Below are 20,469 nucleotides of genomic sequence, written 5' to 3'. Positions count from 1 at the left end.
CTAAATTCGATCGTTTATTCATCACCATAATTCTGATTTTACTTCCAAATTAGCGGCTTCTACCACTCTAGCGCCTGCTTCTACCACTCAAGCGCCTGAATCACGCTCAGTTTCGACATCTGGATACGTCGGCATTGGCATTGGTGTCTTCGTGATAGTTCTCGTCGCGGCAGCAGTTGTTGTCTTCGTGTACAAGAGGTAAGCTAAGTGATATTATTTTTAATTTCACGTATGCGTTTCGCGTGAAGAAACATATATTTGGAAATTAAAACAAACATTCTGCTGTACATGCTGTGAGATAATATATCTGCAACAATTCAGTTATTTTTCCTTTGTATGTGATGTAAGATAATACATACAGGCTCATACGTGTGTGAGTTCTAAAATCAGTCATTAAAGATAGTGCACTCTTTAAGTAACACGAGTTTTTGTGCACATAATTATTTTGGAATACGTGTACCAACATGTTGTAGTATAATGATATGTCTGAAGTGTAACATGTGTAATTTAAGACGCCAAAGACAGCTTCATACTGAAGATCCATATTCCCGGTACTCTCCAAAAGCTGATGAATATGATGTGTTCAAGGACACTGACAATGTGCCGAAGCCCCCTCCCGTAAGTTGTCAACCAATTATGAGCAAACATTCGTGTACATGCTATATATAGCTATATATATATATAGTTTACTATACAATTGGAAAGAACGCATTTCGGTGATCAGAGAAAGACTAAATATAAAACTGCTGCTCATAGCCACTGCTGCCTAACCCTCCCTTCCCTCCTGACCTTCTAGTTTAGTTTACCAAATTATAAGTACAGCGCTTTAAATATATTATTCATTCATGCGTGTAAAGTAAATGTTACGAAACTGTAATCTGAAACAAAAAACTGATCTGGGTTTCGCTCCAGCTCCTAAAAATTCAGTCCAGTCAATGTTTAAGTATGATACCGCCGAATACAATGAAGTATCTTTGCTAAATATTTAAATATAATAATATTAGTAAGATAAGTGTGGCATATTGGTATATATGTGTGTAGCTAGGTTTAGTACATTAAATGAAAATAACTGTCAATGATGCCGGATTAAAACTGTGAAATGACGGCATATATATTATCCTGCTTTGATACCAAATAATAGTGAATGAAATGTTTTTTAAGTAAGTGACATACATTTAATGAAAGCAACAACTGTTTTGTAAATTCCTGTATGATAGAGTATTTATTTGCACGAGTATACACAATGATATATAAGAGAAAGGCGTATATTGTAAATACATATCTTCTGTACATTCTCTAACCAAGCAGCGTTTCGAAACTGGTAGACATTATACTATTATCAGAAATTAAAGAATTCGTACTTTATGTTATCTTAACGATTTAGAAGACGAATATCGCTTTTTACTTAGATGTCCATTTTATTTAGAAGAAAGATCCAAATACATATCGAAACACTTTTCAATAAAACCATGTATTCATACATTTTTGATTCTCTTGAATAGTAATTAAAAGGTTCCCTTCGGATGTTAGCAATTTACTGTATTACATTCTTTAAAGGGATCTTTTCACGGTTTGGTAAATTGACAAAATTGAAAAAAAGTTGTTTCAGATTAGCAAATTTTCGTTTGAGTTATGATATTTGTGAGGAAACAGTATTACTGAACATTTACCATAGTCCAATATAGCCATTATATGTATCTTTTGACGATTTGAAAACCTAAATATTATAAAGCGTTGTAACGCGAAACGATTGAATAATTTGGAGAGTTCTGTTGTTGTCGTTTAAAATTACGAAACTACGAAGATTACTTATATAAGGTATAAAATACTTGAACTGTGTAAACCCGGCGGAATAGCCGAGAGGCATTATGCGTTTTTACTTCAGACTAACTCCAGGACTCCGGGGGTCACTGGTTCGAGCCTTGGTACCGGCTACTTTTTTTTTGCTTTTTTAAATTTTATTCTTGCTTTTTTACAGAAGCTTTTAAGATCCAATGTTAACAATTATCAAAATAATTAGCATTAATTGACAAACTTCAAAATATGCCAAAATCTGTGAAAAGGCCCCTTTAAAAAAAAAAAAAATTCTTTTTGTTAAACTCAAAGTTTATTATTATTTATTTTCCGTTTAATATAAAATCAATGTACTGTGTTTTTATCTGTTTATAATTATATATATATATATATATATATATATATATATATATATATATATATATATATATATATATATATATATATATATATATATATATATATATATATATATATATATATACATAATTATGGACAGTAAAAGGGACATGCTGTGGACTAGAAACATAAATATGCAGACACAGCTGTGCCAGTATGCTTACGATAGTTCGTGAGTATGAGATTTGTCAAAGTAATCATGTTATAAAATCAAACCTACTCCATCGCATGATCGTTTCTTATGCGAGATTTCTAGACTATTATTGAGTTTACTTCAAATCATGCGGCATTACATTCAATTTGGTGATGAAATGATAGATGAACGAAAAAAGTACAGTCCGTCAATTGTATATATACACCAAATGAAATAGCTAAACAGACAGACAGGGTAACAAACTTCATCCAAATACAACTGGGGTAATTGACGATGAACAGTAATTTAAAGCGTTTGAGTTTGAACCCTCGATGTAGAACTATTATGCATTAATATAATCCAAAGACAACGTTGGTTTCCATCCTAAAATATGTAAAATATTGTATATAATGCATGTAAAAAAATGACTAAAATATACAAAATTCAACACTAAATATATAAAACAGTGTAAAATTGGGGTCGACAACTCGAAAGTCGCAGCGCATCATAGGTATTATTTTGCCTGAAAAAGATTGCTGCATATACCAAAACGTTACTTGGAATTGGTAATTAGTTAGTTCCTTATTCAGAAGCCTGTATTTCGGACGATCACTGTCGGATATGTTACCTTTTTAGATGGTATGTGTGTTATTTACGTTTGATTATGTTATATGGACGTTTCTGTAAAATTCTATTGTATATTATATTTAACTTTTTAATATTCAAAATTTAAAGGCGAATACTCATGTCATGAACTTCAATGTATCTTTTTGCCGATCAGATAGTTTTTTTTACGTTTTTCATATTTTACAAGTACTTAATTGATATTTTATTATACTATGGATGTGTGGTATTGATTGAATTATGGCCCTGTTTTATAAAGAATTTGCTCGAAAACATCCCTTTTTCTTGAACGCGAATATACATATAGTCGTCGGGGTTGTGCTCGAAGATCTTAAAGTGATATTACGGGCATTTTTCACTGTCGAATTGAGCTGAAAAGAACTAACATGTCAAAAGAGTTAGTTAAAATGTGGTTACTGACCAATTATCTGCAACTCATCTTGCTACCAGTTGTTTATAAAAAATATATTTTATATTCGATATTTTACATGACTCACCAAGTCCTATAAGCAGAAATGATCCGTAAAACAAAATTGTGTCTTTGTGTCGTATGAGCGAATCTGCACTAAAACTAAATTTAGGTTCACATCGTACATGCATGATCAGTTGTCAAACGAAAGTACGGTTGATATTCAAATGCATTATGTTTCTCTTTCCGGGATATTGTTTTAGTATGTTGATGCTGCATTAACACATATAAGTGTATATGAAGTGAAAACACCAAAAATAAACAACGGTTGCGATAAAAAAAAACTATAAACTGTTAGATGCCCATAATATCACTTAAACGCAAGTTTAGCAAAATAACCATATTTCGTTTGAGCACGTTTTTTCATAAAGTGGCATTATGAAGTGAATTAATTTACAAAATCAACCTTCAGACTATTGCTTTTTCGATCCAGTTGCAACAATTAATCTTTGTTCGATATGTTTGCTCTATCCCACACACGAGGTGCTCATGTTGCTTTTACACTTTTCGAATTTTTCATATCCGAGATCTGCACTGTTGATAGCTAACGGCTCGGAGAGTCATATTGCTCACGAGATAGCATTACAATGTTGAACCTGAGGGGGTGAAGTGTTAGAAATCTGCATTTCATATTGACATAATCCTCAGACAATGGATTCTGGTCGTGTTTAAAGGATATATTTTCCAATTATCAACTCTACTTCTTTCTATGTGCATAGATTCTAGCTCGCTTCTTTTCACATGACTTGCTGTTACAAGTTTACATAGATCTACATGAGAAACACCATGTCTGGTGAAAGGCTGTCTGATTCAGGACTCATACACATTCACAGAGAAACGGATGTTTCGATCGATGAAATCATCAACACATTTGCCTCGGTTAAATGTAGAAATATTGATTTCATGTAATTGATGCACCTGTTAGAACAATTAGTGTTATAGATCGACTATAATTAAGTTTTACACTCGACACGTTACGGTGCCGTTTTAGACACGCAGACAGTATTATTGGAAATAATTCCCATGGTTTGACTTGTGAATAAGTGGAGTGTTACCAGGGTTACCACTATTATTATTCTAATATATTCAATAGATATTGTAAAACGTGTGTATTCGAAAAGTCCTGTAGTAAAACTAAACTAAATTATTTATAACAAGGGTAAGGAGTATATATTGTAACCAATTATATCACTGAGTAAACGACATGTTAAACATCTCATCTTAAAAAGCAAGTGATTTTACATTTATGATCGTGTTATACGTTTGTTTGGCAAATTATTGTGTATATGGTCGATATATTCTATTGTATATCTGAATTCAAAATATGTATAACCATGAACATGCATGTACATTTAACAACTCATATATAAAAAAAAAAACTTGACATTCAAGCCTACAAACATGTCATTAAGCGGGGAAACAAGCACGTAATCATTGCCTCCCGAATCAATTAAATTGTCGGATGTTGATGCCCAGGGGAATTAGTTTCTGCACGAGCTAACAAAGCGAACTAACAAAGCGAATATGTAATGTGTCTAATTCTTATTATCGAATTTGATTTGGTATACGTATTTTAGCTAACTCAGCTTTACAATAATTCATTTCATTGTGATAACAGTTTTTACATGTGCATTTGCCCTGGCGAATTCTTCCTCTGGAATGCCTTCAGGAAAAAGTTTACTACATTATATAAATGGTTAACCAGTGCTTGTCCATTTAATTATACGTGGGTGAACAGGACGATCTTCTGTTATGTTAATGCCTCTGTTGTTAAAACATATTGAACGGGATTTTACCAGCAAAACGAAGTATATATAGACCCTATGTATCGGAATGATAACTTATGGATACAACTGCTTTGTACAGACATTTCCAGTGCGGTTTCCCCTGTATTAATCATACGTATTTATTCGCGTGTGGAGTCTTTTGCTACTGAATTTATCCAAGACGAATGGCTGCCGTTGTTCATCCGAGGACGCACGACTGATCTTATTCATTCGATGACAACTTGGTGTTGCCGTTCACCAATGGCTGTTGTTGTTCATCAAATTAAGTTTAAATTAAATTGCAAAACGAACTTAAAAACGATCCATACAAACTTTCTGACATTGCACATCAATAGCTTAGCGAAATCGTTTGGCTAATTTCTTTGGTGTCAACTCGGTTTGATCGTATTAATATTTCAACCACAAAGACAAATTCCTTATGCGGTTAGATTATCACTGCCGGCTAACGGAACTCCTACCGACATAATCAATTTTAAAACAGGATTTTTGTTAAGGTTTTTATGGCGACAAGGATTGGATATTTTTTATACGCATATTTCAAACTTTTCAGCGTGAAGGCTTAATTAGGCATTTGCTCGACGGTGTCGATATGTAGTAGGTGTGGCTTGGAGGGGGGCATATGGTATACCCAATTTCATGGATAAATATTTTCATTTTATTGGAAGCGTAGACCAATATAATAGTCATAACGGAAAACGAGGTTTGATGAAAGAAATACCACAAGGATGGACTTACGTCAACGTTAATACCAGCGCGGTCAGTTAATTTATTATGAAATAAATCAAGTTATATCGAATGACCATTGCATCTTGTATCGAACTAATTCTTGATTATGATTGGACATAACAAGTTCAGGTATTGCTTCAGCTTTCATTGGTAAACGCACAATATAGAGAGGATAAAATTCAAACAAAAAGTTAATGTGTATTTTATGAAAAGGGAGATACCAAATTGACCTGTACTACACGTATGATGTTTTCTCTTTTATCCTTATTTCAAGACCATTCTTTTGCAAACATTTATTTAGAGCTCTACAAGAACGTAATAAGGAAATAGCATATGTTAAGAAAGTATATGCTAATGCAAATATGATAAGAATGATACAAATTTATTAAAGATGACATGCGTATGCGGAAGTTCATAGACTGAACTTAGATTTTCAAGTGCTAGCGACTTAAACAGTTTGTTTTACGACGTTGTTATACAACAAACGAGCCATCCGCTTCGCGGAAAAAATTGTTTTTCGTCAACTGACATTATCTTTAGTTTGCCAACTTCTTAATTATATGTACTCTCAGCAAATGACATGACAATTTTGTGTGTGTTACCTTTTATAAAGACTATAAACAAGTTAATTTTAAATAACCCTTTTTGAAACAAAACGGCGATATAGATTAAGTAAAAAGGTATGTTTTGGGTAGAAAAACATTTCTTTAGTTCCTTAAGATAATACTGGCTGCGCCGAACGCATTACTACTTTGCAAGTTAGAAATGATATTTTCCAGATACCAACAAATATCTCGTGTACATTTTACCTATGTGCATGATATTGCCATATATACTTTTAATCAATATGTGAATACTTAATGTATTTTAGGCAGCGACAAGAATGATTGTCCGGAGCTGCCTTGCTGTACTTGTGATAGCCCAAAGTAAGCTTACATGTGTTCCGTACTTCTACATTATGTCCACATTAAAGATACTTTCCCCACCAAACATAAAGTAATGAAGCAGTCAACGCGTGTAATTATTAGGTGGACACATTTGATTATTAAATATACAGTTACATGCATGAACAGTTCCAATATCCAACATTATTTTCTTCCTGAAGTATTTATGTTTGTATTGTTTGATAATAAAAGTAAACGACAGAAAATGTTCCCGAGATGGAAATCATGGGATATAATAAGGTTTCTCTGCATTTGTTTTTGTGTAAAAAGGACAAAAAATGCTGGAAAGCATATTGTTTCATTTAAATTTTTAAAGGGTGATGTGTTTCTGCGTCTTACATGTTAACAGCCACTGTAATTACAGGATCAAATAGTTATATTACATTAACTGATTCAATTACAAATATTTTGAATATTTCTTTTTAAATCAGTGATAAGAGTTTGAATTCAATGCCCCATTTCAGATGCTCTCATAGCCGATGGGTGTTCATCACAAATACAATCATGTACAAATTGCTATGTTAGCGAAAAAAAGTGCTCTAAAGATGAAGTAAGCGGCAAAAATAAAACCAGCTGTATGAGTGTCATAGATAATGACTCGATAGTCCAGATAGTGTTATTGGTTCACCACGACAATAAATGCTTCAAGTTCAATAATTGTGAAGGAAACACTGGACATCTTGTGTACGCGGCTAATGATGTTTCGAGACGCCGTGTATGTCACACAGGTACGCATCCTTGCATTGTGTTGTTTTTCTTTTGAGCTGCAATAACGATTATTGTTTTGTTTATAGATAAAAAGTTTATTAAAATAACGATTTTCTGTTAATTATAGAAGCGTATAATCAGAAAATGTTACGACACTTAGGCCATAAATATAGGTTTATGTCTACACAATGTTTAAACAAAGTCATAGTGTATTCAAAACATATAAAAATATATACTTGTAGATTGTTTGAGTGTAGAATTTAAAATGGAAGCAAACAGACACGGACAAGTTTCTGCGCACAATAACTCTGTAGTTTATGATGGATTGGGAAATGACGAGGAATGTTTCGCTCACTGCATTGGACACACATCCTGCGTGTCATCCTTCAATAGCAATAACAACAAGACATGTTGGATTCACAACTCTTGCGACCCATGTACAACCATATACGCAGTTGACTACACTACGTACACATGGATTTGCTTAGATAATGTCCAATCAGGTTTGTGTTGATAGTATTTACCTCGTTGTTTGAATGGCGACAACGCGCTGACACGACTGACAGTCAAAAAGCGCATCAATAAGAGAAATACATGTTTCGTTCTTACTTTTTTAGCGTGTTGGTGCGTTTATAGCGCAGACGTCAACAGAGGATGACAAATATCTTAATTGTCGAATTTAGCGCGTATTTTTGAGAGCGTGTTGCGTGTTGTCGGTTTAGCAACCTAAAGCTCGAAGAAAGACCAATATGCTTAACCGAAATGTCATGACTTTGCGGACATAACTCAGTAGAACAACATGTTTAAACGCATTCTGGACCTAACACGTGTTTGTAAACAATGTATCCCTTTATTTAAAACATAGCTGTAATTAATAAAGCACTAAAATACATTTATAATATTTAAATTGCTTGTTTCACAAAGCCTTTAATGTTGCTATTTCATACAGGTTGTCCGGCACTACAAAATATATTGCATGGTTACGTCAATAGCTCGGGTTTGAACAATGGGGACACTGCGTCGTATACTTGCGAACTGGGCTACACATTATCATCTTCAGTCACAAGGTTTTGTACAAGCAATCGAACATGGAATTCTACAGATCCTTCTTGTGATTTGATAACGTGTTCGTCACCACTTGCACCAGTCAACGGCGCTTTACACCTCAATGGATCTTCTTTTGGGGACCGTGCTATTTACTCGTGCAGCGTTGGATTCTTTCTTAGTAGCTCTGATACTGCCACTTGCAATGCTTCTGAACAATGGGATACGCCGGCCCCAACATGTATTCTTCACAATTGTGGCAATCTATCAAACCCCCAAAACGGCTTGGTTAATTTTGCCGCTACAACCTACGGGGCAATTGCGAATTACTTCTGCGATGTTGGTTACAATTTGAATGCCAGTAAATCTAGCGCGTGCAATGTAACAGGAGATTGGGATAGCCAGCCTCCAACATGTACACCGATAGATTGTGGTCCAATGTTAAACCCGTCTAATGAACATGTTAGTTATTTCAGCACCACGTACGGCTCTATTGCTAACTTCTCGTGCAATTTGGGATACTTCATGTATGGATCAAACAGTACAACGTGCATGGCAGAAGGCCACTGGTTGCCCACAAATCCTGACTGCGCACGCTTTGATTGTCGGCAATTGTACAGTTCAGTTAATGGCACCGTCACCGTGACAAATACAGCAAATGGAGCAATAGCCAACTACTCCTGTGATACTGGTTATTCCTTGGTTGGCCCTGAAAGCACCACGTGCAATTCGACAGGTCACTGGAACAAAGCAGCTCCAATATGTTCACAAATTGTATGCGGTCATATTATAATCACCAATGGTTTGGTTTCCTACTCCAGTGAAAAAGTCTATGGCGATCACGCAAACATCACGTGCAATGCTGGTTACCAGCTTAGCGGTCCATCAACACGCACCTGCTTGGGTAACTGGAGTCAACCAGAATCTTCATGCATAGATATGGGTTCGTTACATCACTGAATTAATGATCGTTTGAAAAAAACACTATACATATTCGAATTCATATGTTCGATTATGAAGAACCAATACATTTTGATTGCAAATCTAAGCTGAAATACATTTTTGTCAGAAAATAGTATAAACAATTAGTATGACCTTTATTTCTCTATATTCGAAATATGCACACTCAAAATCCTGTAAATAAGAAGAAAAGAAACTAAAAAACATTATCGGGAGAGAATTGTCTGTTAACATTTCTTAAAATTTCTGTTTGACAATTCTACTAAGAAGATTTGATTTGGACGTAATTGCAAACCGTTATTATTTTAACATGTGAAACCTATATTTCATGTGGTTAACTTGTTCAATTCTCTGAAAAACAATGTACAAAGATATCAGACAACTTAAAAACATGATAGCCTGTGAGTCTAAAACATTTTGGCTGGTGCAAAAACAACTTCAATCGATCAAACAGTCAAACAGTTGAATAAAACATCGCCAATATTATTACTACTTTATAAATATGGTTTCGATGTTAATTCCGGTACTTGCTTAAAATATATAAACAATGATAATTATTACGAAAACACAATAGAATAGCGTGTATATGCTTATAAATTGAGCTTATATCAACGTTTTTTACTTGCATGTGTTGCATACATTTCATTTCAGGTGCAACAAGCCTAAACATTTCAAACACGACTAAGATCTTTAAACGTATCTACATCTCACCCTGTACTTGCAATACAGAAGCTGAGTGGGGTAACTTGACAAATGAGGAGATTATATACATTCTAGTCAAAGAACTTACAATTGAACCGTCTCAAACAACGATGGCCAGATCAAAGAAAGAAAGCAGACAGGACTCTCGTGTATCCTCGGCGTCCATAGGACGGGTAGCAGTGGCTGTCATGGTGACCATACTTGTAATGGTGATAAGCCTCGATTTCCTTACACTGTAGAGGGCCATGAACAAGCGAGGGTGCCTAAACAAGAGGAACACATCGCCTTAAAAGATCCCACGAAGATATATATGAATGGTATATGATCGACGTTATCGCCATGCTGTATTTGTACAGATAAGTAGTTACAGATGTGTATTACTAACAGAATATCTAATTACGTTAGATACGTTTTTAATTATAAATGGACTTAAAATCAGCGTTTGAGTGCAAAAATATATTATATATATGTTAAACATGTTGCCAAGCTTAAATGTGGCTCTGATACAGGTTTTACGACAGCTCATGTCGCAAAGTGATACGAGGTTACAGTTCTGTTGTTGTGGCAACGTACTGCTAGCATGTTCTAGTAGGTTAACTCAATGCACATGTTCATTTTTGTTAATTTTCAATGATGACTTTGATTACAATTGTGTTGGTTGTTCATTTGCACTGCTTAAAACGGAGCCGATGGTTTAAAAGAAATTAGTATGTTAAGGGGACTACCATAGTATACATGATTTTAATTCTTCCTAATGTATTTTGCTTTGCTTTGTTGATTCAAATAACATACATTCTTTTTATATAAAGCGTTAAAGTAAACGCATGCATTTAAATGATTTTGTAATTTGAAATATTTGTTTTAAGTTTTAAATTGATTAATATTATGCTTGGCAAATACGTACATCCTTACTTTAATCCTATTAACTAAGTGATCTTTTATATGATTTAGTCGAATATAGGAACACAAATAAGACATTTTCTAGCAGCAAGCTACAAATAATACATTGATCCAATAAATAGTTTTACGCTTGATTATATGTACATGTACCTATAAGCCTTGTCCCACACACTGATCATGCTTGATTACATGAAGCCCTGTCTTGCACATTATCGGAGAGCCATGTCTTACACGCTTGTCATGCTTAAATACCCAAAAGCCCCTTCCCACACGCTTGCCACGCTTTATTGGCTTAAATCCTGTCAAACACGCTGACCATGCTATATTACCTGAAAGCCCCACCCTACACGCTGGTTATGATATATTACCTGAACGTCCTATCTCACACGTTTGTCACGATCTTTTAACGGCAAACCACGCCCTACACAATGGTCATGATATATTACCTGAAAGCCCTGTCATACACGCTCGTCATGCTATATTACCGGAAAGCCGTTTCGCACACGCTGGTCATGCTATATTACCAGAATGCCTTTCCCACACTGGACATGCTACACTACATGAAAGCCTTATCCTACACGCTTGTTATGCTATATTACTGTAAAGCCATGTCCTACACGCTTGTCATGCTATATTACTGTAAAGCCATGTCCTACACGCTTGTTATGCTATATTACTGTAAAGCCATGTCCTACACGCTTGTCATGGTATATTACTGGAAAACCATGTCCAACACGCTTGCCATGCTATATTTCTGTAAAGCCATGTCCTACACGCTTGTCATGCTATATTACTGTAAAGCCATGTCCTACACGCTTGTCATGCTATATTACTGTAAAGCCATGTCATACACGCTTGTTATGGTATATTACTGGAAAACCATGTCCAACACGCTTGTCATGCTATATTACTGTAAAGCCATGTCCTACACGCTTGTCATGCTATATTACTGTAAAGCCATGTCCTACACGCTTGTCATGCTTTATTACCGGAAAGCCATGTCCTACACGCTTGTCATGCTATATTACCGGAAAGCCATGTCCTACACGCTTGTCATGCTATATTACCGGAAAGCCATGTCCTACACGCTTGTCATGCTATATTACCGGAAAGCCATGTCTTACACGCTTGTCATGCTATATTAACGGAAAGCCATGTCCTACACGTGTGTCATGCTATATTACCGGAATGGTTGAAAATGATGACGTCAAATGATGACATAAAGCTGCCGGCTAACGCAGTCGGTAGAGCACGATACTCTTAATCTCGGGTTCATGCGTTCGAGCGTTGGGCGTTATTATTTTGTTATTGAAAACACTTTTCCTAATGATGCAATTATTATTATATTTAGATATTCAATATTGTGTATCATTCCTTTAAAACGCATGAAAAACACAATCATCTTATATAAGTACGGTGATCTGAAATTCAGCATAGTTTTAAATTTAGGATCTAGATGTATAATGAACAATTAACTATAAGCGATGAATTCATGCATGCCAACATTTCTTCTGTTGACAGTAAACGAAATAATCGAGTCATGTCGGGTTACTCTCTAAATAAAATAACATATTTTGCTCCAAGGCATGTTTACACTTAAAACAGTTTTTCTGGTTTTATGTTTTGGAGATATTGATAGGACAAGCAAATATGTTTACTAGATCAATGAAATCTGATTATGTTAGATACTTAAGTAAAACATTGCGCTGCAACTGGTTACATTTAACAAGAAAACGGCCTAAAAAAAGGTTCACAAACAGTCGACTTTGATTTTTGTCGAGTTCCTTCTTGCTTTTGAACATAGTATATCTTTGTATTGCGATCAGCTTAGAGTGCCCTTTATAAAAGGTCTTGTTATTGGGGTCTCTTTGCACAAAATAGTGTTATTATGTTTGCTTAAAGTTGTCGCCTATACATTACAGTATATAAAAACATATTAGGTATAGTGTGACCTTTCTGATGTTTCCCAGTGGCGTCATTCAAAATTATGACGTTAAATGTTGACAAAATCAGCCCGGCTAGCCTAGTCGGTAGACCACGAGACTCATAATCTGGGTCGTGGGTTTCAGTCCAACGTATGGGCGATTTCATTTATATATGTACTATAACTCTTACACATACGCACATTTTCGAGCGTTTATCTCATGTCATGTCGTCAAATGTGGACGCACACTATTTTATTTGTATTATTTATCGGGAATAACGAAACTCCAACATAATCACATGGAAGGAAATAAATCATGTCCAAGTTTTTTTTTAAGCAATCAAAATAAATAAAAAAAATTATATAATTGCAATCAAAGTATTTCTTGGTTGAATTTTAACCTAGAAACAGTATATCAACTTCTGAGACACGATGAAATAAAGTTAAAACAAGTATCAACAATATTCCATTATATTTTTTAAGATTTCAAAACATAGCATCATAAAGTACAAACTCCACATCACTGTAACTTATAGCAATAAGAAGCCGCACTGCAGAGTAAAAAATGACATGTCTTTCAAAAGATGAAAAATATATATACTAACTATTGGATGATGTGTCACGGATTCAATCCCCCATTGCTTGATATTATTATGTTATAGAGACATAATTTTTAATGATGTCAGTATTATTCGATGTAGATTTTCGATATTTTGAATCATGCCTATAAAACGCGATAAAAACACATTAATCAAAAAAGGTACGGTGATCGAAAATTTAGCATTGATTAAAAATGCGGATCTAGATGAAAAAAAAAAACAATAAGCGATTAATTCATTGTTGAATGAAAAATGGATGCCAGCAGATGATGATGATGATACTCTGTAATTATTTCTTCAAATACATTCATTAAAACATATTTGTATGCAAGTAAAGAAATTTGAGTTACAGTATGATCATGGTATAATTATAGAAGCTGTTGAATTTTGATAAAAATGAAAATGGTTAGGTCAAAGGTTTTTACAACATTAGATGACGACCTCGCCCGATAATTCCGGATTGATCTGAGGATATCCAGCTTTCCGTCTTAGTCTTTTAAGTTTGCAAAGGCAGTATAATAATTGTTGTAGCACTTTTTTCCTAAATTGTTTTCTTAACATTGCATTAGTTATCAATACAATATTTTCTTCGAACGATGAAATTTCATGCAAACGGCTCGTGTGCATGAGAGGGAGAAAGACATTTCAAGTAAAAATATACTAACATATTTTGATGTGTTTGTTTTTCATTTTTTGTACAATGTGTATATGGTTGTTGTGTTAATAAAACTTAGATTGACAATTTCAGAGTAACACTCTTTGCTTAAAAGTTATATATCAATGTTGGTGATGATATTTGCCAACATAAACCGAGTGTTTTATATCCGCTAAATATTATAGTAGATTATAATAAAAAAGTGTTATCATTATCGAACATATATGATACTTGTAGAACATATATAATACTTGTATTACAGTTTTAATTCAACTCAAATTGTTTGGAGAGCCTTTATATAATATATATAGTCGGTTTTCCATTTTTTATTTATTTTCTATTGCATTTAAAGTCTTTTTTTTGCAAATAAAGGACATATTTGGGCTAAAACATTCACATTTTATACCGATGATATTGAGAAGCTATTTACGACAACCAGTATTTATACCCATTTTAACATAAATACATAAAACGCATTCAGTGATGTGGTGCAGGCGGTGGCTTTTCATTCTTTCTCCTGTTAAATGTTTTAAATAGTAATCGGATGATGCAAATAGATGTGAAATGAAATATATGTCAAATAGGGTTAATGCGAAAAGCATCAGTTTTCAACTGCGCTTAGGGTTGGAAGCACGAACGAGACAAATAACTAATAGCAACGAACAATCAGGCTGGTACAGATAGCGTGGCTGCGAAAGGGTGTGCGCTGTAGAATCAAGTATCATTATTTCATCAGGTTAAATGGACCTATTCACAGATTTGATTATTTGCCTTTTCTATTAATTTTTTCAAACATTGAAGAAAATCATATCAATCATAAAAGTTAATGGAGAAACATCACCGGAATTAGATATATTAGATAATCACTTGAACAGTATTCAACATATAATTATTCATAAAGCGAATCGACGCAATCAGATGTTTTCGTTAAAATTGCATCACATTAATAAATAAATAAGTACATAAGTTCGTTCTTTAATGTACATGTTTATGCTGTCAAAATCATCAGAACATATCATTGTTTAGGCCTCACATCTGGAGAATATATAATTTGTAAGGTCTCACATCTGGATAATATATCATTTGATGGCTATCAAATATCCTAAACGAACATATATTTGTAACAGCAACTTTTAATCCGAGACTATATCAAATTATTTAATTGCTCAACTTTACAAAGGCTATGATTGGTTGATTTAAAATCGACAGGGCAAACCGTCATAATCAGTCCTAATATACTTGGACATTATTTATTTATTTCATGATATGTATCATCATATACTAAAATCATATCTTTGTTCGTTTTATTTCTAATTAAAGGAGTTAAAACTGCAAAGAGACAAAGACGATACTGTGCTAGTTTTAATTTAAGAACGAATGCATGAATATAATAATTGTATTTGTGAAGTGTGAAACTCACTTTAAAGATATTAATTATGCCGTTTTAAAATCATTTATCACCAGTGTGAATGTGCATGATTTATGGATTTAGAGGTATGAAAGTATTAATAGCGTGAAATTGTAACCTCTTACACGTGAAAACACAAGGGACTATTTAATATAATAAATCATAAACAATTGGTGTGCAATTCTGCCACCTCATAAAACTCGATATGCATGAAACCGTGATGAAAATAGCACGAGCATTAAATGAACATATTTGATTGTTATCACAAACAGTAGGAATAGTTGAAATATTGCGTGGTTTCATGATAACACTATTTGAAATCAACTTTAAACTCGTTGTTTGGCAGCGTATTATTTCATTCACACTATGTGCAGTATAATTGTTGTAAGAATGCCCATCAAAAAGTGTTTACGATTTTTGGTTTTTGAAAACACACAGTTCTTAACATATAAATAGGTAATGTATGAAAAAAATGTCAATCTGAAACCTGAAATAAGCAATAACAAAAATAAGCAAAGAAGTACCAATTTGTGACTTTTTTCTTATTTATAGAAATTGATTTCAGCGATGAATATTATTTTGAAACGAATATAAAAATCATCGAAGTTTTATTTTTTCTCGCCAGCATTTTTAAAAAATGTAAGTTTGGAATGGCGTCGGATAACGTTCTAGCAATGACCCAGCAACTAAATGACTCTAGTCTTGCAAACAATGGGTCTTATATCATTGCTCCAGCCCAGCCTTGAAAGCAATATACCTTCTAAAGTAAAGTTTTATAAATGTGTTTCTTAATTTTGACTCAAACACAAAAATAAAATCTACTTCGTCCTAACCGTCTAATTTATTTCCAATTTGGCATAGACTTTGGTAACGTTCGACCTCGTGACCACCAATTTTGTCTGTGTAAATTCTTAGATCATGTTCAGATATATGTAGCCAGGACAACAGATTTTTGAAACAAATAAAAATTTCTAATAATCTTTGTTGATTCTATTTAATAATCTCATAAGAAACACAAAAAACATAATTTTATTTTTTTTTTGACGCAAAATTAATATTTTTTTCGAATTTTAACAAAATGCCATTACAGAACTATACCTGCCAATTTCGGCCAATTTCAAAGAACATTCCTAACACTAGCTTTAAATGAACAAATGAAGTGTTCAGCATGGAAGTTAATGCATTTATGGTGTACATATAATGCAGGTGTGATATAAAGATGAAAACCAGAGTGATAGAATATTACTATGTGGGGCCTTAGGTCACTGGGGTCACGGTCAAGGTCACATGGTAAAATCGATTTTTGGACTTTTTGTCATACCCCTTTAATGTATTGATAGATATATCTGATATTAGGTGTGTATTTATCTGGTGTAGACTCCTAACCTTTAACTGGTTTATTGGGCCACTGGGGTCAAGGTCACAGGCTAAAAATATATTTCCCCATACTTTTCTCTATAGTGCCTTCATTAATTGGCCGATATCTTAGATACTTTGTATGAATACGCCTTGCATCAACCTTTGTCCTTTAGCAGGGGTTAAGACTTGTAGGGTAAACATAAAACAAAAAAACAGGTGTGTTACTATAGTATATTCATCACCTTAATCACTGAACAAGTAATTCAAGATCTCCCTGGCTATAGTCTTTTAACAGCTGGTAGGTGTATATGGCTGGATCTCCGGAGTACTTGATATTGTACCAATCACTGTATCCTGGCACCTGCAATAAGTGTGGTTTATAATTATTAAATCTGATCAATTAATATCTTCCAAAGTTGATATCAGTTTTATATCTTCCAAAGTTGATATCAGTCTATATACATTATAAAGTTGATAAATTTAATAAAACTCAGTACAATTTTCAGTTAGGTAGATCTAGAAAATGAAATATATATATAACTGAAAAATAACTTGAAAATTTCAACACAAATATAGAAACAGATACAAAGCCTTAATAATAGTAAATATGTATGTATACTTTTCATTTAAGCAAAGGTTACAATTATTAGTGAGCATTTACTCAACCACTTTATTCGTGTATATTTTCACTAATAAGCTTTAAACGACTTAGTGTACAAAATTATTTATCAGTCACGAACACATTTACCTTGTTAAACAACCGTATACTAGATTTAGTATTTTGTAGGTTATAAACTAAAATTAATGCCTAACTAAATATTTGAAATACTGCAATCTGATTGGCTACACACACAGTACAAATAATTTTAAACACTAAGTAACAAAAGCGAACACATTTCTGACACTACTTAAAATCATGAGGAAATTCTGTTTTACATCTAAAAGGGAATGCAAGCCATCTGATATTACCAACCGTCACCAACAACAGTGTTAATATACAAAGACAGTAAACTATATCTACAACAGTTGCAGGGGATTAATAGTTAATTTTCATCGAGCCTATACAAATCTTCTGTTGTAATTAATTGATGTTAATCAACCAAATTATAAATGCAAACATATTTGGTAAAACAGTTCATTGTATAGACTCATCCAAGCTAGCAAAAGCATGTTAGAAGAGCATGGTAGTAGTAATAGCAGGCATAAATAGACACACATATTTTACTATTCACAATGATGACTACATATTTAAGTACTCACAATGATGGACGAAGTTCTACGACGTTTAGGCGCCTTTCTTTTAAAAACTCGACTACTGCTTGGACTGTCACGTTTTCTAACACTAGAGCCTGCTTTTTTCACTGGACTCTGAAGTTAATAAATAACAATTTTTATTTGAAGTTGTCATATTATATTAAAGTATGAAATGGCAAAATAAAATATTTCATTTGTTTGAAGATCAAAATTCATTTCATTTCGTGACAATAGATATGTCAAAGGGTCGCTCCAACACTAGTACTGCCTACTACTGGAAAATATTGCATCTGGTGCTCATTCATGTCACTGGATCAAGCATGAAATACATTTTTATCAACCACCAAAACAAAACAAATATCTGTTAATTTACAATACCACAAACAAATCCTGGCTAGCGTTATACTCCGCATCCGGCTGTTCAGCCTCAGGCTCTGGCTCTGAGACCTGACCCCAGAAGTCGTAGTAAAAATCTTGTGCGCCCTGCGGTGAGTACGACTCTGACATCAAAATGCTTCTTGTAGTTGTACTATAAAAACAACAGACAGATATGTATTCAGGATGTAGTCTGTGTTACACATTGTATACGAGCAGAAATGTTTGGTATATATACAGCCAAACTCAAGATAAATGGTTGGAATAGCGGAATATTTATGTCAACTGATTAAAATTACCCCACCCACTCACTACTACCGGTCATATCCGCTTGCATCAGAAATTTTACATGGAGATGTGTGCATAACAGAGCGCAAATTATGTTAACAAATGTATCTAATAACTGTCATGGGTCAAACACCATTAGACTTACGTATTATGGCCAATTTATGGGTATATTTCTGCACTTTCTCAGTTAATTTATAACTTGCGCCAATCTCCTTTGAAGAGTATTTCAGCAGGGGAAGTAACTCAATGAGCGTCGCAATATCGAGGCAAACGGTGTTTTTTTTTAACTGGGGTGCGCATAAAAGCGCATGGATAAAAAGTATGCAGAATCAATCGGATGGACAGAAAATGCATTAAAAAACGCTAAAATGATATGTTCAAACATTTATAACGATCTTTTCTTACCTTTCTTCTACGTCAAAGTTGGCGTAAACAAGTACCAGCCGTGAAAATGTATACTTTCACTTTATAACCAAAATAAACGTGTTGTTATCCCGTGGTGTACCTCTATGACGACATTCAACTAGCAATGTAACCATTTTTTTCATTGGTTGATGTAAGTAAATCCGATCAAAAGTAAACATATGATAGCGGGATTCCCCGAAACAGCCGTCCATATTTGGAAAAGGCGATGTAAACACAAGTTTAAAATCGCGACAAAAATCAATGTAAGGCAAAAACCGACGATTTATCGATACAGTTAAGGTGATTAGCATATATTTTAGGAATGCCATTAATGATATTTACTCAACAACGTATCGTTTATGGTGTATTTGATCATTATTTCATGCAATGTTAACACTGCGACAGATACGATCTGCGCATGCGCTAGATGAGCTGTCCTGGCTAATATATGTGTTATAGTAACTGAATTTCGAAGTCCTCTAGAATTAATTTCAATTAAACATTTGTATAAGAGTATATTTTCTTTTATACTTCTTTATAACATTTGAACGCAATTATTTACAACCCCACCTCGCATCCGTGAGACATTTAAAGGGACACGAACAATGCAAATAGAGGTCAAGCAGTCTAAGGCTTTGTTTGGAAAACAATTGAGCTAGCTATTAGCTACAACAATGCTTTTAACGCTTTAAAATGGATATTTTTTCTCTTTTCGCTATAGTAAACCATTTCATTGTGTCTGAAACGACAGTTTTCGTTTTTGCAACGTTAATCTCTAGCCTCTTTTTTATTGCAATATGCATATAATTGATCTAAAGCAAGTCCAGCGGAATTGAACTAAACAGCTCCATGTCATCTGCAAAAACTATAAATGTCAAAGTCCACGAAAAGAGAAAATACGATCTTAGAGTAACGATCTTTAACGCCCCTTGTCGCAAACTGACTTTTTATTCAAAGTAGTCTGAAAACGAATGTCAATGTTGTTCGCATGATAAAAGCGACTTATAGATGT

The 20,469-nt window shown here is 33.9% G+C and overlaps 1 protein-coding gene across 2 annotated transcripts; it reads right to left on the bottom strand.

Moving 5' to 3' along the window:
- Positions 1-17,352: 17,352 nt before the first annotated feature.
- LOC127861924 (uncharacterized) lies at positions 17,353-19,867 on the bottom strand. Of its 2 annotated transcripts, none has more exons than XM_052400659.1 (4): positions 19,458-19,867; positions 18,768-18,918; positions 18,396-18,503; positions 17,353-17,496 (listed from the first exon to the last, which is right to left on the bottom strand). In XM_052400659.1, the coding sequence occupies exons 2-4, from the start codon at positions 18,894-18,896 to the stop codon at positions 17,383-17,385; spliced, it is 351 nt and encodes a 116-aa protein (XP_052256619.1). In that variant the 5' UTR covers positions 18,897-18,918; positions 19,458-19,867; the 3' UTR covers positions 17,353-17,382. The 2 variants fall into 2 exon arrangements, with proteins under 2 accessions (XP_052256619.1, XP_052256618.1); XM_052400658.1 differs by lacking the exon at positions 19,458-19,867 and adding an exon at positions 19,198-19,288.
- Positions 19,868-20,469: the final 602 nt, after the last annotated feature.

Source organism: Dreissena polymorpha, chromosome 16 (assembly GCF_020536995.1).
Source record: "Dreissena polymorpha isolate Duluth1 chromosome 16, UMN_Dpol_1.0, whole genome shotgun sequence".
In the NCBI taxonomy this organism is placed as follows: domain Eukaryota; kingdom Metazoa; phylum Mollusca; class Bivalvia; order Myida; family Dreissenidae; genus Dreissena; species Dreissena polymorpha.
Note: the sequence above shows the minus strand (reverse complement) of the source record. Positions and strands in the feature narration are given on the sequence as shown.